The sequence below is a fragment of the Bombus pyrosoma genome, linkage group LG2 (assembly GCF_014825855.1).
Source record: "Bombus pyrosoma isolate SC7728 linkage group LG2, ASM1482585v1, whole genome shotgun sequence".
In the NCBI taxonomy this organism is placed as follows: Eukaryota; Metazoa; Arthropoda; class Insecta; order Hymenoptera; family Apidae; genus Bombus; species Bombus pyrosoma.
Genome location: NC_057771.1, coordinates 5879664 through 5902425, shown reverse-complemented (window position 1 = coordinate 5902425; position 22762 = coordinate 5879664). Strand labels below are relative to the sequence as shown.

General features: G+C 37.1%; 6 protein-coding genes across 8 annotated transcripts in view; 1 reads left to right on the top strand and 5 right to left on the bottom strand.

The window, feature by feature from the left end:
* Positions 1–1751: 1751 nt before the first annotated feature.
* On the bottom strand, positions 1752–5789 carry LOC122573670 (nucleolar GTP-binding protein 1-like). The gene is given in 9 exon segments (XM_043740350.1): positions 1752–2451; positions 2563–2841; positions 2922–2965; positions 2968–3199; positions 3298–3549; positions 3623–3865; positions 3953–4190; positions 4264–4538; positions 4623–5789. Coding segments are annotated over 9 exon segments (1911 nt in total). The 5' UTR covers positions 4671–5789; the 3' UTR covers positions 1752–2151.
* A 296-nt stretch (positions 5790–6085) lies between these two features.
* On the bottom strand, positions 6086–8144 carry LOC122573672 (PRA1 family protein 3). The gene is made up of 4 exons (XM_043740365.1): positions 7586–8144; positions 7287–7504; positions 7047–7160; positions 6086–6321 (listed from the first exon to the last, which is right to left on the bottom strand). Exons 1-4 carry the CDS (start codon positions 7783–7785, stop codon positions 6263–6265), a joined length of 591 nt encoding a protein of 196 aa, XP_043596300.1. The 5' UTR covers positions 7786–8144; the 3' UTR covers positions 6086–6262.
* Positions 8145–8327: 183 nt separating this feature from the next.
* Positions 8328–9331, bottom strand: LOC122577847 (transcription elongation factor 1 homolog). Of its 2 annotated transcripts, none has more exons than XM_043749545.1 (3): positions 9050–9331; positions 8786–8932; positions 8328–8710 (listed from the first exon to the last, which is right to left on the bottom strand). In XM_043749545.1, the coding sequence occupies exons 2-3, from the start codon at positions 8899–8901 to the stop codon at positions 8578–8580; spliced, it is 249 nt and encodes an 82-aa protein (XP_043605480.1). In that variant the 5' UTR covers positions 8902–8932; positions 9050–9331; the 3' UTR covers positions 8328–8577. The 2 variants fall into 2 exon arrangements, with proteins under 2 accessions (XP_043605480.1, XP_043605479.1); XM_043749544.1 differs by having other exon boundaries at positions 8330–8710; positions 8786–8935.
* A 141-nt stretch (positions 9332–9472) lies between these two features.
* On the bottom strand, positions 9473–11273 carry LOC122577845 (26S proteasome non-ATPase regulatory subunit 6). The gene is made up of 5 exons (XM_043749541.1): positions 11046–11273; positions 10401–10752; positions 10009–10337; positions 9761–9929; positions 9473–9688 (listed from the first exon to the last, which is right to left on the bottom strand). The coding sequence occupies exons 1-5, from the start codon at positions 11188–11190 to the stop codon at positions 9514–9516; spliced, it is 1170 nt and encodes a 389-aa protein (XP_043605476.1). The 5' UTR covers positions 11191–11273; the 3' UTR covers positions 9473–9513.
* A 2859-nt stretch (positions 11274–14132) lies between these two features.
* The window catches only part of LOC122577836 (probable serine/threonine-protein kinase yakA), a 56534-nt gene continuing 47904 nt past the window's right edge, over positions 14133–22762 (bottom strand). For both annotated transcript variants that reach the window (XM_043749511.1, XM_043749512.1), the window contains 2 exons: positions 19281–19423; positions 14133–19195 (listed from right to left, as the gene is read on the bottom strand). In XM_043749511.1, coding sequence (XP_043605446.1) covers positions 17174–19195; positions 19281–19423 — 2165 coding nt within the window. In that variant the 3' untranslated portion in view covers positions 14133–17173. The remainder of the gene's footprint in view (positions 19196–19280; positions 19424–22762) is intronic.
* The window catches only part of LOC122577835 (DNA (cytosine-5)-methyltransferase 3B-like), a 64015-nt gene continuing 60696 nt past the window's right edge, over positions 19444–22762 (top strand). The window contains exon 1 of the mRNA XM_043749504.1: positions 19444–20538. The gene's annotated coding sequence lies outside the window, so the exon portion shown is untranslated. The remainder of the gene's footprint in view (positions 20539–22762) is intronic.

Sequence of the window (22762 nt, the reverse complement as noted above, 5' to 3'; positions counted from 1 at the left end):
CTTGTATCCTTTTTTTTCTTCTTATATGAGACAGTTCAGTATACTTCCTATACTATTATGATATATACTTACATATACTCTTTTTGTTACCCAAGGTAGCGTTGAACATTTTGTATTAAAAATTTTCTAAACTACTCGTCAATGTATCTTCACATAAAAGATACAGAAATTTAAAAAAACCGAACAAGTTTTATTTATATTTTTAAATAAAAAAATTATACATTGAATAGTACTTATTTTATCCTTATTTTACACATGTTGTAAGATTTATATAAAATAGAATTATTTAATTATATTACTCTATAAAAATTATATATATGTTTAATACAATGTATGTCAGTTGTATATTGAAATGATTCACCATATTTTAAATAATTATGATAATTTATCATCTATATCTGTTCGTTGCAGAGAAGCGCTATACTTAAATATAATTATTACTTTAGATAGATACATATATCTATATATATACAGGGTGGTTTGTAACTGGTGGTACAAGCGGAAAGAGGGTGATTCTACGCGAAAGAAGAAGTCGAAAATATAGAATAAAAATTTTTCGTTTGAGGCTTTGTTTTCGAGAAAATCGACTTTGAATTTTTAACTTTTGAACTTTTTTTCAAAAGAACCATATTCGCCGAGGGTTCGTTCTGCTCTTTGAATAACACGTCTGTCAGGATGTCGACGATTTGGATACCGATGTCTGTAATGGTCAGCTGCGGCTGATGCGTTACCACCACACGCACCTAACGAAAGTATCATGTCCGTATATTCCCGATTGCTGTATGTGACATGATGGTAGACTAATAGGTATTGATAGTGGATAGCGATAAAAGTCGGATAGTAAGTTAATAGGTAGGAAAACACTTCGGTCACATTGGAAGTGTTTGTCAACATAACGTCAATCGAGACAACGATCTACAGCGAGTCCGTTATAACGAGACGTGATAAAGCGTACGCGTACCCAGCGAAAATTCAAAGTCGATTTCCTCGAAAACAAAGTCTCAAACGAAAAATTTTTATTCTATATTTTCGACTTTTTCTTTCGCGTAGGATCACCCCCTTTCCGCTTGTACCACTAGTTACAAACCACTCTGTATATTAAAAACATACTTATTTATATACGTACAGCTTAAATATTTAACATAAAATTTATTCAGCTAATAACTTTTATTAAAGAGAAAAATTGAAAAGTGGTGTTATATTCCTTCGTTAATTTTGTTTAGATATAAAATACTGTACGATTAAATAAATAACATAAATTTTGAATTTACGAATCGTTCGCGTAGCTCATTGAACGATAGTGGAAAAGTATTTGACGGGTTTATTATTAACCAATATTTAGAATTAGCTGGAATGACCGTAGCCAAAACCTCGGTCATATGAACAGGTCTGAACATCTCTATACCGAAAGCATGGACGAAACTGTCTGCCTTTTGAGTCGAAAAATGTCAAGTTGGAGGGTAAGAAAAGGTCTCGTTCTATGTATGTGCAACATGTATATACATACATGCGTACATATATACGTGTACATATATAAATTCTATGAATGCTGAGACAGAGACAGAGACACTCCACTCATTTTATCTGTCTTGCAGAACGAGACCTTCTCGTGCCCCCCATTTTGAACATTTTTCACTCAAAAGACGGACGGTTTTCCCTAGCGAATGTGACTGCTTATATGATCGTGATCAGAAACGATAGAGAGGAAGAACAACCACCGATGAATAGGGAATTTCAATAATTTCAAAATCTTCCTAAATCAATTATCGGTATTTTTGTATTAAGTAAGAAAACGTTGTACATGTTGATGTGGCATTATTAGTAAAAAGAAAAATCGAAATAACAAGAAAGTAAAATAGAACCCAAGAGGGAATGCGTCATGTGAGAAGTAAAATAATTTACGAACGATCATTACCCACCGAGAATTAAGCTGATTCGTTCCGCCATCTTGAACTATACCGTGCTTTATCCTGGCAAAATATTCTCTTCAAGGAGGGAACCACGGAAGGAACTGTCGGTACACGTATACATACATCTGTAAATTCGTATTACAAAGCAACATCGATTTATTCACGCAATACATGGGAAATGAATCATCGATACAATAAAAATTTGGAAAAGATTTTAGAAAATAACAATTTCGAAATGTTACTATCTTCTGTCTGCTTTTCCAACACCTCGTTTTCCTGAAAATAAATGTTTTGGCATTTTCGTGCCGATGAATCGATCTGCTTCTCCTTTCAATCCCTTTTTCGCGATTTTTTTTTTAATGGCTCTATGGGCGATGTAATTCAACTTATTCTTCATTGTCGAATTCTTCACGCCCATTTCATCGCGAGCTAGTTTAGAGCTACTTCGAGCTCTTGATCGAGGTTCGGACTGCAGTCTCATACATTTCCTAGCTGGTTGCGATAGAGACCTTGTACGTCCTCTGGTCTTGGTAAAGTGCGCCTGTTGGAATTTAAATAAATAATCATATACGCGAATCTTATACACATTTCGTTCCGATACATATCGTTATTATTGGTATTTATTTTGATTATATTTCGATGCGTTACTCACATTTTCTGTATCTTCAATATCGATACCAAGGTCTCCCATTTCTTGTTTCAATTTCGATACCGATCGGTATCGCAATTTCGTCGTAGCTGTGCGCGGCATTACAGGCTTTGTAGAAGCCTTCGATATCCGGCTTTCGTCTTTCATAATGGCCTTCTTTTTCCTAATTTCCTTCGCTATTTTTGCAATTCCCTCCATCGTCTCGGACAATTTAGCCACTTTATAATGGTATATGCCCGCCTCTTCGCGAAGCTGCTCCTCTTTCTCCAGGTCATTTAATTTCTACCGTAAAGAATAAAACTAAAGTTCTATCCAAGCAAAATGTCATACACGTGTTTAAAATGAATAAATATTGTACAAACATTAAATATTTCTGGATCGATGTAATCAGCGATATTGTGTCCTTCCAAATCTCTGGAATAACATCATATTTTTGATCGCCCTCGATGTCATAGTCCTTCTTCAAATCAACTATACAATCGCCTCCTATTTTTTCCTCTATTTCTCGCACTAATTTTCGTTTTACCTTTAATCCTTCCTTCCACTTCCTTAAAACGGTCTCAGAAATACAAGGAGCGCGAATTTTATCATCTCTCGGCACAGGTTGTGCAACGTGTAAACGATTAAGCAGTCCCTCTACCTGCAGCCATAAACGTTCAAGAACTTGAACCAGTGTTTCAACGCCTTTTACATTACCACAAAGCAACGCAAAAGGTGTTTAAAAAATATTTAACTTACCTTTTTCGTTCTTATCTTCTGATCAACACGGAAAGCTAACAAACGTTCACACGCTTGTACTTTCACGTCCATTACACCAAAATCAGTAATTGTACTCATTTCCAACACTGGGACATCTTTATCCTCCAACGACTTTAAAAGAGCTCGTTTTTCGGGCGGAAGTTCATCCAGACGCAAAACATCCACTTTATTTGCCACAACTGTCAAAGGTTTGTTAGCAAACAAAGGTCGAATGCATTGAAATAATTTCACCTAGAAGATAAGACTGTTGAATCTCACTTGAATAAAATGTACACTTTGGTTAGCTATGGAGCCAATACTTTACCTGCTCGTCTAAACTGTGTCCACATTGTTCCAAGATATCGCAAAAGTAAAGAACAGCTGCTCGTAAATGCGCGAGTGCTGTTATTGCCTGCATTTCTATTACGTTTCTTTCTTCGAGTGGATGATCTAGAATTCCAGGTGTATCAACCACTTGCCATCTTAAATATTTGTAATCCGTATGACCAACGTATAACGATTTTGTAGTAAATGCGTATGGTTACACTTCAACATCAGCGCGAGTTATCTAAATAGAATAATTAGCACAGTTCATAATGTTCCTTGGGCATAATGTGCATACATAATTTGTTAGTAATTATTAAAATTAAATTACCTTGTTAATGTAACTGCTTTTACCCACATTTGGGAAGCCACATATTATTACCGTACGTGTATAGGGATCTATACTAGGTAATCGGGCTAAATGCCGACGAACTTGCTCCAAATATGACAAATTCGCTGCTTGCCTCTTGATAATTGTTGCCATACGACCTAAAGCAGCTTTTTTCAACTCTTTACATCGGTAAAGAGAATCTCCGTATTTCATTAAACGGGCATAATCCTTGGCTACACTATTTTGACAATATATGTGAATTTCATTGAGAAACAGTGATAATTGAAAAAGTACTATTTCAATATACTTACTTATCGATTAAATGTCTCGCTACATTTATTTGACCAAGAGCTAGTTTATAGTGGTCTTTATCATAAAGGACGTTCATTAAATCGGCATAAAACGGATGAACATCATCTAGCTTAGGAAATTCCTGTATAATTTGAGATAATCTCTCATGAAAGTTTTGTTGCGTAAATTTCACTTTACGCAAATAAAATGCACGTATTCGTGCAATTTTGTAATTTCCGTGTATAACGGTCGGCGTTTTCCGTTGACTTTTTGATAAAATTATATCAATAAAGTCCTAGACAAAAGGAAAAATTAAAATGAAATTTGAACTACAATTGAATTAATTACCAAATAGAAGATTAAAAACAAAGTTGCTAACCTTTGCGGTGGGTACAACGGTGATTCTTTTGAAATTGTACAACGCCATTATTAAGTTGTTCTTTCAACTTATCGTTATACCAAAATCTTACACTTGAATAGTTTGTAAAAACTGTTCAATGACCAAGTTTAAGAGTAAAATAAGTAAAAAATTCAGAAAGCGTATGCAATCACGTGTACAAACCGAAATTTTATATCATTCACAATATGAACACAACTTTAGTTGCGATATCAGCGCTCTGGCGGCAAACGTAAGAGACTAATGGTACTCTCATGTGCTAGTTACATGTTACATCAAATTACACTAGAAAGGTTACATTTACACCAAGCATTTCTTAAATCACTAGTCCCTCGCTAACATAATTTAAGAATCTGAATGTAAAATTAATATTGAATTTCTTGGTTCTTCTTTGGACTTGCGAAAAAGCTAGTATATAATTTTTTAATTTACTGTGCTCTTTCAAACATACGTGTACATAATGTATAGGTATGAGACTCGCATATATACTAAATACATACTTATTTATATACGTACAGCTTAAATATTTAACATAAAATTTATTCAGCTAATAACTTTTATTAAAGAGAAAAATTGAAAAGTGGTGTTATTTTCCTTCGTTAATTTTGTTTAGATCTAAAATACTGTACGATTAAATAAATAACATAAATTTTGAATTTACGAATCGTTCGCGTAGCTCATTGAACGATAGTGAAAAAATATTTGACGACTTTATTATTAACAAATATTTAGAATTAGTTGGAATGACCGTAGCCAAAACCTCGGTCATATGAACAGGTAAACAACCTGGAAGATGGAGTTCCGCTGGGGGTAACCATCCACATGCTATATTTTATCAAATATTAAATTATAATATTTTACCAAATGTCCTAATGGACAAATTGTAAAATGTAAACAAACAATAAATAAAAAAGAAAAAATATGAACAGGTCTGAACATCTCTATACCGAAAGCATGGACGAAACTGTTTGCCTTTTGAGTCGAAAAAAGTCAAGTTGGAGGGTAAAAAAAGGTCTCGTTCTATGTATATGCAACATGTATATACATACATGCGTACATATATACATGTAAATATACAGGGTGGTTGGTAACTGGCGGTACAAGCGGAAAGGGGGTGATTCCACGTGAAAGAAGAAGTCGAAAATATAAAATAAAAATTTTTCATTTGAGGCTCTGTTTTCGAGAAAATCGACTTTGAATTTTCGCTCTGTACGCGTGCACTTTATCATGTCTCGTTATAACGGACTCGCTGTAGATCGTTGTCTCGATTGACGTTATGTTGATAAACACTTCCAATGTGACCGAAGTGTTTTCCTACCTATTAACTTACTATCCGACTTTTATCGCTATATATATATATATATATATATAAATGTTAGATTATATAAATATATATATATATATATATATTTATATATATATATATAAATGAATGTTAAATTAGGTCTTATTTAAGTAAATTAATAATGTAGTTTTATTTGCAAATTTACGAAACATTTTAGACATGTAGTTCTTACCTAATTGTCCAAAAGCATCTTTTTGTGACTCTAGGCAGCGTCCAAATATTATTGACACATATTCACTGCCAAACGTTGTTACAATTTGTTGTATAAATCAGATCACTAGTGAACCGAGTGAGTATACGTTGTTTGTGTACGTAAAGTTATACCGGTCTCATGTTCTGCATAATGAAATGAGAAAGTAATGGAAAATTAAATGTAGCAATAAATGGCATGTTGATACAAACTAGTATCATCAAATATAGAAGAATAATTAATGTCATGTAAAAGTATTATAAAATAGTTTCTTTTTTCATATATTGAACATTAGTGATATAATGTCATCTTTGTACGTTAACTGTGGTTTTAATATTCCAGAATGAAAATATATTTAATATACATACCATATATATAACTATGTTAAAATACAAAATAAATGAAATATGTGGTTTTAAGAATTATGTAAGGTTACCATATAGATTTAATAAGTAATAATTCAACTTTGTATTACAAGATTGTGATCTGTGGGTCATACATATATATCCTATGTAAATTATTGACATTAATCATTTTAAAACGTTAACATATTAATTTATATCTATAATGTAAGTAAACCTATGAAGGAAATTATGTATCGTATAAGTCATAATATTGTTATACAACTATAACAATATTTAAATTGCATTTTGTATTATATCTCAGCATTAGAATATATAAAAGAAAATGTTTCTATTCTTAAGAGCAATAAAGCTAAGAGTAACAATGAATAACTTAAATGTCAAAAACATATATATGTATGTATGTATATATATACATATATATTATATATATCCATAATCAATTCACAAAAGTACATCTCTCTTTAACATCTGACTACGAATTTATGTAAAGAGTTCTTCTTTCATACCAAAACAATTTAAGACAATTCCCATTGGCGTACGCTTGAGTCCCATACCCTCAATCTTGTTAACAAATTTGTTCTTCACGTTCCTTAATCTCAAAGATGCATGTATAAAGGTCACTAAAATATTAAAAATATATTAATACAGATCAATCAATCATTTTTGGATTTTTACAGCTGATTTCAGAGCTCTATAATGGAAAAATACTTTTCTTGGTACTGTTCTTTGTATGGGAAAAAACTTACCACAAAATGAGAGTAAAATATCAAATAATACAAGAAGGACTGAGTTTATAGTATAAAGAACATAAGCTGCACAAATAATAGTAAGAATTACTCCAACTTGAGGATAAGTTCTTTTGAATTTAAGCAATGATTCTTTTTCACTAAACAAATAAGTACATTCAGCCCATACTGCCATGAGCGTTGATATACCAACAATCATCTTCATTGGATGTACCAATCTGAATAATAAATGTACATTATCAAACAATTTTGTAATCTTCATTATATATATATTTTATAAATATCATTATTATACTTACGCTACAACCAATAAAATGGCAATGGACATATAAAGATAATTGGTTTGATAATACACAAGATTATTCGCTACTCTGTTGCCCCATTTTTCGAAATCTCTAAAATTAGGCAGTTGGAAACGTGAGGATTCCAAAAGAAAATCATATAAACTACGAAGAGGTGGCAGTTCCCATCCGTCACCTATTGTTACTGTTTTATCCATCGTAACGATGTCAAACACAATTTTATATTGAACTAAACAGCTTAATTTTTACGGTTGCACATCAATCGATCTTTATACGATAAAGTCTTTTGGTATTTTTGGATGATGACGACCAAAACGAACGTCATGCAAGTTCGTGAAATACTTGCACCGCAGCTCGAATATAATTAACTAGATCAGTTGCGATTTTACATGCAATTTTCACTTTTCGTAAAAGAAAGGAGCAAAGTATTAATTACTTCAGCAAAAGAATTTATGCACTATACAGATAAACTGCTTCGAATTCCGTTTAAAGGCTATTATCGTAACGTGCGCGTTTGCTTATCTACTGCTAAGCGGTAAACATCGGTGAACAATGTATGTATGTAGCTAAAAATAACGTTACTTCTTATCTCGGGAAAGTCAGATCCAGCGCGTGTTTCGAAATGTTACTTTATCGATCTATAAATTGAATAATAATAAAATTTTGTATAACTGTATCGGTATAAATATAAATCAATCAAAGTTCGATATAGTTATGTGATTTCGCCCATGTAATAACGTTTTTTAGTTTTCATTAGTAATATATTTATATTTTTTACAATTTTTTTGCTACAAAACAGTTGTATCTTCGAATTAACATTTTACATAGATTTATTAATTGTATATATATATATAAAATATCATTCATACTTTATTGATTAAAATCATTGCTTTCATGATTAAAAAAGATCGTTGATACATATCAAATATATAGTTTATACAATAAGTCAATTATGCAAAAAAGGAACGTCAAACTTTTCTATGTTGGTGTTAATTAATAGCATCACAGGCGTCGATCCAATCGTTGTACACATCAATTGGTTCTGATAACATGTTAATATTGGTTTGAAAATCTTCTGAACAAATTCGACATGAAATTTTTGCTATTTTTCGATGCTGGTCCCTAAAATCATTATAAAATGTAACAAATAATGTTCTTCGTAACTAGAATCTGATTTTACGATGCATTAAAATTTACATTTTAACTTCACATGACTTCTCATGATTACAAAATGGACACGTAAATAGCATATCCATAGGTACGATCGCTGTTTTTCTTTGTGGCGTTTCTCGTTTAACTTTTCTTCGACCCATTTTCGATAGATATTTATTTTATTATAACGTTCTTCTGAAAATATCAGAGGCTTAAATATTTTGTACGCGTTATAAAAAATGATGTATTTACATATATTTCGATAGGGAAATTAATATTAATCGTGAAGTTATTAAAGAAAGAACTTACCTTCAAACGTTGTCAAGTTACAATACAAATATAGTCTTGTAATTAGAGGAAATAGTAATGATAACTACGTAATGTTTTCTTGACTAGCGTTCAGGAGCAACTAAATATTTAAAAAGATATCAAAAAGCCATTATCGTCCTCTGGGTTTTGTCCTTTGCAGGTATATGTCCTAACGGTTGTAGGGAATATAACCATTGTAGAAGAATTGTGGGGATTAGAACGACTGTAGGGAATGTTTCCAAAGGACTGATTCAGAATCTGGAAGGGGAGGAAAAATCGCAACTAGGATTTATTAGGGATTACATTCAACGCATATATTTTTATCGTAAAAATTGTTAATCATATTAAGTGTTTAATACAAAATTAAAATCGTGGGTAATAAAAAGAACTTCAGATTTTTTTAAGAACACACCAGACAATAAGTAGATCTTAAAATTTGATATTTCGATTTATTCTTTATATAATTAAATATTAATAACACGCGATAACTTTTGAACCCTATTAAGCAGCAAGTCTCCTTGTTTGACCATAGCCTGATATTGCCAATTTTTATTATCTGGTCTATTAGTTTCAACTATCCCACCAACACGATCAACTTTACAATGCAATCTTCCGGCAGCGATAAAACGCGATAATTCCCTGCAAAAAATAGTTGAAATAATAATTAAATGCACATTATACACATTATGCACATTATATTGCCAAGCTTACTGATCAATGTATTCTATTGTAACGCCAAATGCTTCAGCCATGTATTGAAGTGTAAGAGATCTATAAGATTCTAAAAGTTGCGTGTATGCGAGAATGCGCATCTCTCTAACATAGTACCGATAATGTGGGAAAATTAAATAATCTCTACGCAACAAACCTTCGACGTGTGCTGAAACAATATTCATACATAATAACAAATAAAATATGAAATTATCAAGTTTTAATACTGAAATGAAAATTCTTAATACCTAGATTTTTAAAGAAATCAGTATAGTGGCAATTATATAGGGAAAATAAGTAATCTTTCACATCTGGATTACTATGAAGTACTTCCAAAATTTCTGAGCCTTTGATAATCTTATCTCTAAGTTCATTTCTAGGTAAACTTATCATGCTTAAATACACAGTGTATCTCACAAATGTATTATAATCCATCAGTTCGTAACTAGTAAACGTGCTAATTGTATCCAAAAAGAATGTTGCAGCTTCTTTAAAGTCACGTACTGCTATGCAGTATGTCCCTTGATATACTTTTAAACGATTTCGTCTATCCCAATCACCACCTTCCTCTATTAAACTGAAATAAAATAGTGGTACCTACATTCTGTTACATCCATCCTATTTTCCAATACATACGTACCTTTTAGCTTTCTCTATGTTTCTAGTGACATGATCATGATCTAGATAAAATAATCCAATCCTAATATTATGAAATACTATGTCTAGTCTATGTCCTAACGATACGGTTTTATCATAAGTTTTTCTGAATGCCGAAATAGCACCTTCCTTATCACCTATTCTACATAAATGTTCTGACTTTTTAAGATTGGCTTCTCTGACTTCCATTTCTCCTAAGTTTTTCTCAGCATCTTCAATTGCATCATCTAATTCTTTCAGTTGTTCCATATTCTTAGCTTTCATTGTAGCTAAAAGAGTATCGTCGACTGGCCAATTCAAATCTTTACAAACTTCTTCATAGAATGGAGCCATATCTAACGAAAGAAAAAAATGAATTGAGAGTTTATTGAACAGCAACGAAAAAAGAAAGAAATGAGATTTTCAAATAAAAAGAAAGGAAATTATTGAATCAAGGAGAATACTATGAAAAGGAATAGTCAGCAATAAAAAGGTTATGTTAAGCGCCATGGTAATTTTCTTAGTTTCAACTTGCATAAAAGTATTAATTATATTTTTAATATCAAATATTTAATTTATTATAAGTAAAATTCCCTGCCGTATAGATAAACTAAAATTGTTAACTGAAGAAGCAAAAATGCTATCTCACCGTCTGCTTTAATGGCATCTAATAGTTTGTTCTTTAAAAATGGATCATCCTTATGTTCTGGTAGGCTTAATAAGAATTTAGTTTGGGCCAACTCCAATTTTGGATTCTTTTCTAAACCCTCTTCGTCTAGATTTTCCAACGGCATTTTAAATTGAAATTATAATTACGACACTGATGAACACAAATTATCCAACACACTTTGTGTTTTGCGAAGCACGAGCTAAATAATATATAGATCAAACGCGAAAACGTATATTTCTACATCCACTCGATAGATGGCGGGATATATTCTTTTAGTTTGATTACTCATTACTTGTTACTCTTGGACTATATCATTTTTTGGTTTTGTCATAATATCTCTAGATAAATCCAATAATTATACTTTTAAGGAACAATCAACACATTAACTAAATGAAAGTTCGTATATATTTTTAATGTTTTTTGTTCTTCATTTAAGTCTTGAAGATGTACGAACTGTTGGAAGTAATAAACACAGGACAATTTTCTTTTAACGAATCAATTTATTTTTTGACACAAACTGCCAATGACTCAGGTAAAGTGAGTCCAAAAAGAGAAAAATGTTTTCACAGGATTCGTTATATTTAAAATTTACAAGAAGGATTGCATAATGCGATTTCATTCATTCACATATCACACAATTCAACGCATACTGACGACTTCGGTATTTCTTTCTCTCCAATGGTGGTTCTGCACGACACTGATCATTCTCTCGATAATATCGTTACAATTATGTTTGGACAGTAACAACGAAACTGACTGCAATATGATTGTTGAAAGGATGCTAAACAGGATTCTAACGAAGCGGTAATAGATTGTTAAAGATTTCCTTTTACTGGAAAGATTCGATATCATAAATTACGTTCTGTACGTGTACGCAAAGCTAGTCAAAGCAATCAAGAAAGAGTCGAGAAAACACGAAATAACAATTAGCGTCAATCTTATACGTTAGTCTGGCAAAAGTCTCGAAGTCACATTCGTGACGGTAAGTGACAGCAAATATTTTATTTTTGAATTTCACATTTCAGTAAAAATTGCAGATCGTGGGACGTCGCGATCGAACCACTATATTTCGATTATACTATGAATTAAGTAGAATAAAGGAATTTATTTGAAATCTGTATCTTTGTCTTTTCAATCGTTAAATCGTCCGAATTGATAGATGTTCCCAGATAATTTTTTCTGTACAAGAACTGGAATTACTCTTCAAGCTTTACATGCGCATATGCATGTGTGTACATGCATATAAGCAGCAATACATACACATACATACAGCCAATAGAGGATCGGTACTTCAAATTTGATAATGAACTTTGTAATTTTGAATATTCGATGTGGATAATCGAATACATGCGACGTTCTATTTCTTCAAAAGAGAATATGCTGCATGGCGAAACAGACGTGTATTCTAAAGAGTATTCCTCGTTTTGAAGAAAAACGTATCGTTTATTGGTAATAGAGACGATCGCACATTCGATCGGAGAATCAGCAATCGAATTCGTGTGCACGGTTGGTAAAAAATAAATCGTTGGGTAACCGATGCACCTTTCGAGTACAGTTTAGTTTACCGACCGACTTTCATGGCAAATAACGCAACACACAACATTTAGAATTACGAATCCAACTATGCTACACGTTTATGACCGTTAAGCGTACATCGATTCGTTCCTTCGAATGAAAGAAACAGCCCGAATTTTCGTGTATCTGGAACATCACGAATGGACGAAAGAACGAACAAACGAACAACCAGCAAGGATGTTACGAATTTGTCGAAGCGAGAAAACAGTGTGCATTTAAATGAGCGTTTGCAGTGCATTCGCCATTGCTCAATTCCAACATGCACGGTACGATATTATAGCTACTTTGTTCGATCGAACATTTTTTCGTGCAAAACGATCATACACGAAAATACGAGCGACTCGAATTTCCAAGCGTGTTATTTAATCGTTATCAACGATCGTTGGAGAAAATTTGTCGATTAATCAAAAGGAGCTGGAACTCGCAGTAAAAATTGAAAAAGAAAAAGGAATATTTCTATCGAATTGGTTCTACTCTTATTCGTTGATCGAACGAACGATCGAATCCTACTTTTTTTCCTTCCTTGTCCTCTCTGAGCTCTCGGTTCCTTTATTTTTCTCCGTTTGCTTTGTCCGAAAGTTATAAGTAAAATCTGCAAGCTCGTTGCACGTGTAAAGGATCCGAATGAAATGTTTTTAAGTTTGATTTTTCGTGTAATCCCGATCCGATGATAAAGAAAATAATGAAAAGGCGAGTACGAAAAAGAAAAGACGTAGAGCGAGCGTTAAAGGCGAAGGAAAAGGAAGGATGCGAAAGGAAGGATGATGTAGTCTTGAACGAAGCGTCTGGATGATTATCGCGAATCAATTTTAAGGCGAGAAATCGTTGATCCAACGAGTGACATAAAAAAGGAAGAGAAGGGGGTGGGGGAGGGGGGGGGGCAGGATATAGGAAAAAAGGAACGAAACAAAAAATTGCAAAGAATAACGTAAGATACGTTGCCCCTCTTTCCCGCGTTGTACGAACAGCTATAAATACTCGGCAAGTACTTGTACGTTGTTGGTCGATATAGAACACATCTCAATAATCCGAGCGATCGATACGATGCCGATAATGAGAATTATGACAGAGAAGTGTGGTTTAAGATAGAAGCGAGTGAGCGAGCGGTCGATTACTGTTTTCGGCCACGAATCGACGGATCGGTCGATCGATCGATCGATCGATCGGTCGGTCGGCTGGACATTCACACCGTTAAGTTTAAAAGGTAGAATAATAGAGGGTTCCAAGCGATTAAAAAATATGTCGGAGGCCGGTTTTGGCCCAAGCTCTCTTACTCGCTTACGCTCGAAATTTTTTCCTCTCTTTTCTTTCGATTTTCTTTCATTTTTCTCGTTTTATTATTATTAATTATTATTGTTATTAATTATTAATTATTATTATTTTGTTGTTGTTGTTGTTGTTGTTATAGTTATTATTAATATTATTATTATTATTATTATTATTATTATTATTATTATTATTATTATTCGATACGATCAACAGCGAAACCACTTAAATCTGTATAATATATTTATACTTAATACTTAATTCTTAGCGATCAATTTACAATCGATTGATTCGATTAATCGAAAGGTATCGATTAATTCGATAGCAATGGTTCGTTCCGTTCGGCACGGTATACGTTCATTTCCGTTTCCCTGCTTCCGTCTTTTTCTTCCCTTCATTTTTTCTTCGTTTCGTTTCATTATCGACGAACGATTAACACCGACGACACTTATACTAAAACCGTCCCCTTTGAATCGGAATGGATTCTGAAAAACATCTACCATAGATTAATTGTCGATCGTACGCGCTTTGTGTCCTTGAGGCCGATAGAACAAAAGAAACATTCATTATATAGACATCAGTTATTATATCAACGATTTTCTCATCTATACCCTGTGCATCATTTTAAATGTTTCAACACATCCTATGTGATTACTCGATAAATGTTTCTCGCTTATCGTAGATAGTCAATATATAATATTTATACTTTGTATGTGTATTCTATAAGTATAGGCACGTGAACGCGTACACGCGTATACGTATATCTCTTTCATCTTCTCTATTCTTTTTCGTTTTCTTGTTCCTCATTTTTGCTTTCTTCTTTCTCTTCCGCTCGTTTATGTACGATCGTGTACACGTACGCGTGCCTATATTTATTTCTTTGCATATAATCATGCCAGATGCGCAATTTTACAGCATTGATTAGCGACAAAAGAGGATGTCGGTTATGGCATACATCTACATCGACTGTTCGTGATCGTGTATCGATAAAAACACTGTAATCCTCGATTACTCGAAACGCAGCGACGAAATATACAATTAACGAGAGACAACATAACGCGATAACTATAAAAATCACGGTAACCTATGACATTTCACAGCGACGTCGATAGTCAACGATTAACCGATATGCATTAACCGATAAACAAATTGCAACGAGAACGATTATATATGGCTATGGCTGTAGCGAGTGCGAGGTACGAAAGCGAGGATGCCTACCGAATCGACTATCGAGAGATTTTCTTTCGCGACCCATCTCTCTCCCGTTTTTTAATTTTTTTCCTTTTTTTCCTTTTGACTGTTTTTTTTTTTTCTTTTTTTTTTTACTGCTCAAACTTTTCGCGATTCGCTCGACCAACGCGTACAGACAGAGAGAGATCGCGAGACCTTTCGACCATTTACGTTTCCATTTCTGTTTCGCGTTGTATGCCGATTAAATTAAAAAGTATCCGCGAAAATAATAACGAACAGTTAGAGAGGGGAAAAATTACGACGAACGCATCTCTTTATGTCATTCGATGACCAGAAAGAAGATTCCACTGTTTGATGTTGGAATAGAGGCGATAAAAAATAACACGTTGAAAGTAGGCTATTACGCGAGAATACAATCAACGTGGTGAAGTATTCGGCTGCGATCGGTTCGACGTCGATCGCGATTCAGTCTCTTCTCTTCTCTGTCTGTACGAGCGGAAGGGAAATCGCGCGAAATTCAGTACCTCTATCGATCGGTCAGTTTTCTTTGCCGACTTAATCCGCGTGTAAAATTACTCGGTCGATTGCGATAAACCGCCACGATTCAACGAATCGAATTGACTAGATTCGCATTAAACATATACAGATTGCAATTAATCATGTGCACACGCGTGTATGCGCTATTGCTTTGATGTAACGTATCATACACTGTAACGCACGCATATACATAGCTGTATAGGATGCAGCAGTCGTATACCTGCGACATCGCATTTGTTACACCGCGAACAGAAAATATTTCCAAATTCTTTCAGGAATATCATCGGAAGTCGTACATTCTACTACCGGTAGTGCGTCGACCGACTTTTCGCGAATTACATTTTTGCGACTAGCGCATCGCTACGATTACCGGTTGAATCAATGTTTCAACGCGAACGTGTATACATATTCCGCTAATTCGGATATATTTCGTCCGTTGGTTCGTAAAAAATGCTTCAACACGAAGGTCGAACGCTACCGTTTATCGAATAGCAGTCTCGCTCGTGGACATAACGATTACAGTTAATAACGTGACGTAAACGATTCGACGCGTACAAACTGCATAGCTTCTCTCATAGAACGGAAGGAACGGAAAAAGAGGATAAAACGAGGACGAATACACGCGTAAATACGTGAAACTTTTGCATGTTTTAACGAGCGACGTTCGGAGAAAAATGTATACCGATTCGTTGAAACAGCAACAGATCGCACATGTTTGCCAGTGAAGCGAAACAGCGGAATATTCTTCAACAATAACGAAAGCGTAACAGTATAACGTTAGAAAACGATGGAAAGAAGCGAAACTTCAACGTTCGACTTTTCCCATTATCGACGATCGATGCGCGATCACTGCGAAAAAGAGACAAATAGCATCTGGACGAGCACGCCACTTTCGAAACCCTATTAACGCATTTACATAATTCGACAGCCTGATTGCGTAGCGCGTGCAAGAACCGGCTTTTTCCCTTTCTTTTTCCTTCTCACATAGCGGTTGCCGTCGCGGTTTCGAACCGTGCGCCCGTTGCCACTCGCGGCATAATCCTTGATCTAGCCGGATGAAAAAGAAAAGAAGGGGGAAAAATCGGGAGAGGGAAGAGTTCCGAGTGAATACGAAAACACGCGATGAAAGGTACAGGAGGTTCGAGGAAAGCGTAAAGAAGCTCGTAGAGATCGATGAAAGGAGAAAGAGGAAGAAAAACGGCCGCGCAAATCGCAGTAGCAAGTCGCGCCAGAAAGAGACGATCGTTCCGGCGGATCCTAAACGTGTAAAAATACGTAGAAAAGATAAACGTAGCGCTCGAATCGTCTGCTTGTTTGCCAGTTGTCTGTCCGTTCGTCTGTCTGTTGTCTGTCTGTCTATCTGTCTGTATGTCTGTATGTCTGTCTGTCTGTCTGTCTGTGCGTGTATTTGTATACGTGTTTGTGTAAACGCGCGCGCGCATGCGCGCGAGGGCGAATGCGAGCGTGTGCGTGTGTTTGTGTGTGTATGTGTGTGAGCGTGCGCGTATGTACGTCGAATAATAGCTTTACATCGATTATCATACACCGTCGTAAGCGAGGTCGACCGACGGTCTGTGATGGGAAGGAAGGTAAGACGGTGGCGTAGAAGTACCTGGCGTCGCGCTACCGACGCTCGCGTAACCGCCGGGATAATTGGCGCTGGGCGCGTGAATCCCTGCTGGCGGCGCCGGATAGGCGTCGAAGGAACTAGAATACGAACCATTGTAGGAATAAGGATTGGCCATGTGACCGAGGGATGGATGCATTCCTCCCATACCGCTCATACCGCTCATCCCGTAGGTGCGTTGCATCAAGCTTGACTCAAGGCCACCAAAAAGATACCCGTTCGTCGATCCCATCGGCACGGGATAATGAGGTCCGGGAATTATATTCGGATACGAGTTACCAGGATGTCCGTGGCTCATGCTCGGCGTGTAATTGCTGGACGCTAGATTTTCGACGGTATAAGATTTACTATGTTGTTGTTGCTGCTGCTGCTGCTGCTGCTGTTGATGCTGTTGTTGTTGTTGCTGCTGCTGCTGCTGCTGTTGTTGTTGCTGCTGCTGCTGTTGTTGTTGTTGTTGCTGCTGCTGCTGCGAATCTTGATGTTGGCGTCCATTCATGCCGTAAAGAGAACCGTAACCGTCGTTGGGAGAATGGTGCAACGAGGATGGATAGATCGCACCGGTAGGCGCCAAGGGAGGGCTGTAATTGGACATGCCAGCGTTAGGCATACCGGAGAATCCCGACAAATAAGACTGATGATGCGCCTCCATTTTTTCCGCCAGAGATCCATCGTCGGTCATTCCGGGATGCGTGTGTTGCAAACGTTGGCTACCCCCATCGGCTATGCTCGGTATCTGATCGACTAGAGATTCCAGGTCGCTGAGACTTTTCGAGGCCACGTCCTGTCCGGTGTTCCTTTTCATGGCGTACTGTTCGTGCGGATGATGAGGCGACATCGAGGCGTGTGTCGGCGTATGGGGATGCGTATGCGGAGGAGTGGGATGCGAGTGATGCGAATGTTCGTCGGTAGTTTGACTCAACGGTGTCGGCGTGGTCTGATGGGGATGGGGATTGTGGGGGTCGGAGGTTTGCTCGTGGTAACCCATGTAGCTGGTGTAACTCGGATGAGACGGCGTTCCTGGACTACCGTGATGGCCCGTATTGTCGCCGTTCCCGGCCGGATTGTACTGACGATGATCGTTGTTCATATTTTGCTGAGAGATACTGGTAGGTGGTTCGAAGTCTGGATGTTCGACGCTCGGGGATGTCAACGGCGAAGGCTCCAAGTTGTTCTCCGAAGAGATCGCGGTGTTGATCTCCGAGGATAGATCGGAATGAGTAAACGAGAGCGACATGGATTTCGGACTTTGGCTGTAGTGCTGTAAATGTACCGGGCTCTGTTTCGCATTTATACTGTACGGACTGTCGTTGATGCCTTGGCCGTAGTATCCGGAATCGTTCATCGGTTGAGGGTACGGAGCCATATGCGCGAACGTCTTCGGCGGAGAGAAACAATTTGGTACCACGGTACCGTAACCGTCTCCCAGATGACCCATACCCTGATGTTGCTGTTGTTGTTGCTGCTGTTGTTCTCGTTCTCTGATCTCCCGCTCCTGTTGCTTTTGTTGTTGGTGAATCTTCTTCGGCCGCCCCCGTCGCTTCTTTATCACTTCCCCGTTCGCGTCCAATTTCTCGGGATCGGGCGGTGGTTGATCTTCCGGATTCTTGATCTTCTTTGGCCTGCCTCTTTTCTTCTTGCCAGGTATTTGGCAATTTGAGTCCTGTTTGATGACAGTTCCATTCATGTCGGTGATCCTGCTCTCTCCTTCGTTCGTAAGCTCCTCGCAATACGCCGGTTTCTTGTCCTCGATCGCCTCCTGTTCCTTCTTCTTCAGCTTCGAGTCCGCGAACACTATGTCGGACTCGTCCAGATGAGAGATCGTGCCGTTCAAGTAATCGCGAAATTTCTTGAGCGCCGCATAATATGGCACCTTGTCCGCCGCCCGTGGAAGTTGCGCGCACCTAGCGCTACTCGATGGCATCACCCACATGTACTGAAATCCAGCAGTTTGCCGATTATTAACGACGCTTTTACCTTTATCGATCTCGAAAGGGATCCAAAATCAAGTCTTTTCTTACCGTATTTGTGCCGTCCACCAGGTTGGGTTGTCTACCGAATCCAAACTCCTTCTTCCCAGAGAATACCTCGTATATCAGTTTACCGTTAAACACGGCGATCTTCGGTTTATACTTTCGCAATTTCTCCAACAAAATGTGACTGCCTGTAAAAAAGACGCACCAATTTTCTACAGTTTCGTCGATTAACAATACAACCGGCGAAAGAATTCTCGATCGTTCGACGACGATACGAAAATTCTGTTTCGAGTATATCGTTCGAAACAATTAGACGAGTTTCTGTAAATTATCCATAATTTCAATATATATCTTTTTAAACAGTATGCAAGTCGGTTTAATTGCAACCTTGCATAACAATTAAGAAACGAGTTTCGCGTGCTATTTCGTCGCTCGGTTTTCGATCGATCGAGTTCCGTCTTAATTTGACTTTTCGATCTATTAGTCGCGCGCGGGAGCGTCGTTGTCTTACGGCCGAGAGAATTCAACGGTTTTGGTTGGAAACACTGATGCCGCATGCCGTCAGTCTTCTCGCGGCGACGATCGCGGAGGGAACCGGCTCGAAGTGCAAGTCGATCGAAAGATTTTCGCGGCGATCGTGGTTAATTTTGTTTAACACACCGAGGAAATAACGACTCCTATTCACCGGTTACGGATAAGTGTACACGATTTTGCCAACAATTTGATAAATCGCGAATCGAATCTAGAGTGGCACGCGACACTTCTCGTCGCTAGCGGGTATCCAGAGACGGTAAGTAAAGAAACGTTTATCGATAAACATTCGATATCTTTTACATTTTTGTCCGCTCAACCACGTATTCCCTGTTATCTGTTCATATCGTTTCGACTTAGTCCTTTATTTAGTTGCTTTACGTTCTTTGTCGAGTTTAAACCTTTGAACACTTTCCGTAAAAAGCGTATCGAACTCCGGCAATACGCATACGAGCGCGCGTGTGTAATTTTCCGTGCGAGCATCCATTTGCGAAGAACAGAGTTTTAACGAAAGTTGTACGCGTAAAACGGTTAAAAAGTGAACGATTGTTAAGCGTTGGAGAAAACAGCGCGTAGAAAGTTAACAGACGATAACCTTTCGGTACGAAAGGAACGAGAATAAAGGAGTAAAAATGACTATGCCACCAGCTACGCTAAGCGTTACATCGCTATACACTTTTGAGCGGAAGGAGATATTACATCGGTGAACCGTAATTAACAACGGTGGTGTTATTTTTCGTAAAAACTTGCGTTCGCGGAACAATCGAACCGAGTAAGTATATCTTGTCGGCGTGACAATAAATTTAACGACGATTCAGATAAGCGGAGAAGCAAATAACGAAACCGTGATACGAATTTACAACATGTTCGACTCTGTATCCTCGGACGGTGATTTCGGCTATCGAATTTAATTCGCTGGATGCTGATCGGCGTAAAAAATCGGTATACGTATGTACTCGTGTAAGTCGCTGTGTGTGTGTGTGCAATGCACGCTGAAACGATACTCGTCCGGTTGGTTCGAACAACCCACGTTCAAACATGTTCGTCTCGGTCTAAAACGGTCTAGTTTTTGCGGCCCATGTGTGTACAATATGGTTAACATTTTTACACGCATTATATACATCGTTCATATCCTAACATCGAGCTTTTCCATCCGTTACGTTCGTAAGCCTGCTTTTGCTGTATTTTATAATTAAAACGCTTATGTTTATGGAAATTCATATTTTTATAAATACACAACCAACGGAACGGCTAGAATGTACGGCGCGGAGTTTTGTTTCGCGCGTTAAGTAATATTATTGGCTACCATGATCTGCATATTTTCTAAGTTTCTGCGTATTGTACGCTTCATCTTTAATTCGCAATTTATTTATAATTTACGATACTACGAAAGTTGGATATTATTCGGCTAATTGAATATTATTTCCATTGCTTCGTCTTACCGTGCTCTTCCAGTCACTTTCAACCGTACTTTTCCACCGTTAGAAAATTTCTTATCTAAGACAAACATGGAAGAATCGTCGTCATTGACACGCTTCCTATGACACGATTTCTCGTTTCAACTTGATGCTCTAACATTTTCTTTTCAACCGTCAACGGTGTTTTTCGTGGTCGGGACTAAAGCGAAATCGAGATAAAGGAACGAAGGACCCCGATAGGATTAATCCTTTGATAGCGCACCACCTAATGGATGGCCAAATGAGATGATATATTATTCGAACAATCATTTTCCAAATGTATCGTTTAACACGTTGGTCGCCCAGCGCGATTCGGTCAAGCTTCCCGCGGCGTCCAAATCCGATCGCCGGTACGCGGAACGTAACTAGAGCGACAAGCGGGAATTCATTGTTTATCGCTTTCGATTCCTTGTTTATCGTCTTCGATTCGTTGTAAAGGAAATATTATTTCGTTCCGAAACGGTGAAAACGATAAGCTTCCCAGCTAGAGTATTCCGAGGGATCTCATAACAGATATCTCGGATCTGTGGCACCGGCCACGGAACATTCCGTCGGCTTCGCGACACAAAACGCTATGCCGCCGAAGCGCAACATCGGCGTGCCCAATGTACCATCGATATCCCTACGCTTCTTTCGCCGAATTCTCGGTAGAACGCATACGCGGCAACCGCCGCGGTACATCTAATAAACGCGTGCTAGTGGGGATATCGATGGGCAACCACGTGAAGGATCCGTTTGTCCTGGAGCGAAAGATTCCTTCGGCCCCGAGCTGCCAAGTGCGAAAGGTTACGCGAAGCGAACGCGATTAGAGAAAAACAGGCTATTGGCTCTTGATTGTTCAGTATTAATCGTTATTAGTTATTAACCCTTAGAGTGCTATGGATGCATATATGCGTCTGGCGAAAGTCATCGGTGTGGACTAAGGACGCATATATGCGTTTGTCAATTTTTCCCAGCACCTACGCAGAAGTGATACTATTACGTTTGTGCGAGATGAATATAAATGCATTTCAATGTTAATGCCGCGTTCGAAGAAACTGTCTTTTCTTTTTTTTTTAATACTTTGCATTCACAATTCGTCCAATTTGGACATTTGGTAGAATAATCGTGCCGGCACAACACAATTATCGAGAAGAAAATGTGTTGTTCGTGTGAAAAATAAGAGAAGGAACGACGGAAAATGCGATGTCCAATTATGTATCGATGATTGTTTTGAAATTTTTCATGCACAACTGAATTATTAACTCGTGTTATATTTACCAAATTTAGTTCTCTAGTTTATCGTTTTCTAGTTTACTACCCAAATTCTAGTTTATTGTAAATTTCAATGTTTATAATAGATAATTAATACTAAAAAATAACGCTCTTGAATCATTTAATCTCGTGCAAAAGAATTACTATAACTTATTACGATTTGCGCTTTGAATAGTCAATCAACAGAGTTCAGTATAGCGAAAAAGTATTCAGTCCACAGCGATCGTCAGCGCTGGCAGCATGCCGTCCGTACGGATGGCATAGGCTCCGAGTATTCAGCACTCT

What these genes read in the sequence shown, in the direction of transcription:
- LOC122573672 (XM_043740365.1), bottom strand. Translation starts at nt 7,785, where the DNA reads ATGGATAAAACAGTAACAATAGGTGACGGATGGGAACTGCCACCTCTT. An exon ending in TATTTTACTCTCATTTTGTG is followed by an intron (nt 7,161 to 7,286) that starts GTAAGTTTTTTC and finishes TTAATATTTTAG; the next exon opens with TGACCTTTATACATGCATCT. An exon ending in AATTGTCTTAAATTGTTTTG is followed by an intron (nt 6,322 to 7,046) that starts GTATGAAAGAAG and finishes TTCATTATGCAG; the next exon opens with AACATGAGACCGGTATAACT.
- LOC122577847 (XM_043749545.1), bottom strand. Translation starts at nt 8,901, where the DNA reads ATGGGTCGAAGAAAAGTTAAACGAGAAACGCCACAAAGAAAAACAGCG. An exon ending in AAGTCATGTGAAGTTAAAAT is followed by an intron (nt 8,711 to 8,785) that starts GTAAATTTTAAT and finishes TAATGATTTTAG; the next exon opens with GGACCAGCATCGAAAAATAG.
- LOC122577845 (XM_043749541.1), bottom strand. Translation starts at nt 11,190, where the DNA reads ATGCCGTTGGAAAATCTAGACGAAGAGGGTTTAGAAAAGAATCCAAAA. An exon ending in AGATGCCATTAAAGCAGACG is followed by an intron (nt 10,753 to 11,045) that starts GTGAGATAGCAT and finishes TTCTTTCGTTAG; the next exon opens with ATATGGCTCCATTCTATGAA. An exon ending in ACAATAGAATACATTGATCA is followed by an intron (nt 9,689 to 9,760) that starts GTAAGCTTGGCA and finishes TATTTTTTGCAG; the next exon opens with GGAATTATCGCGTTTTATCG.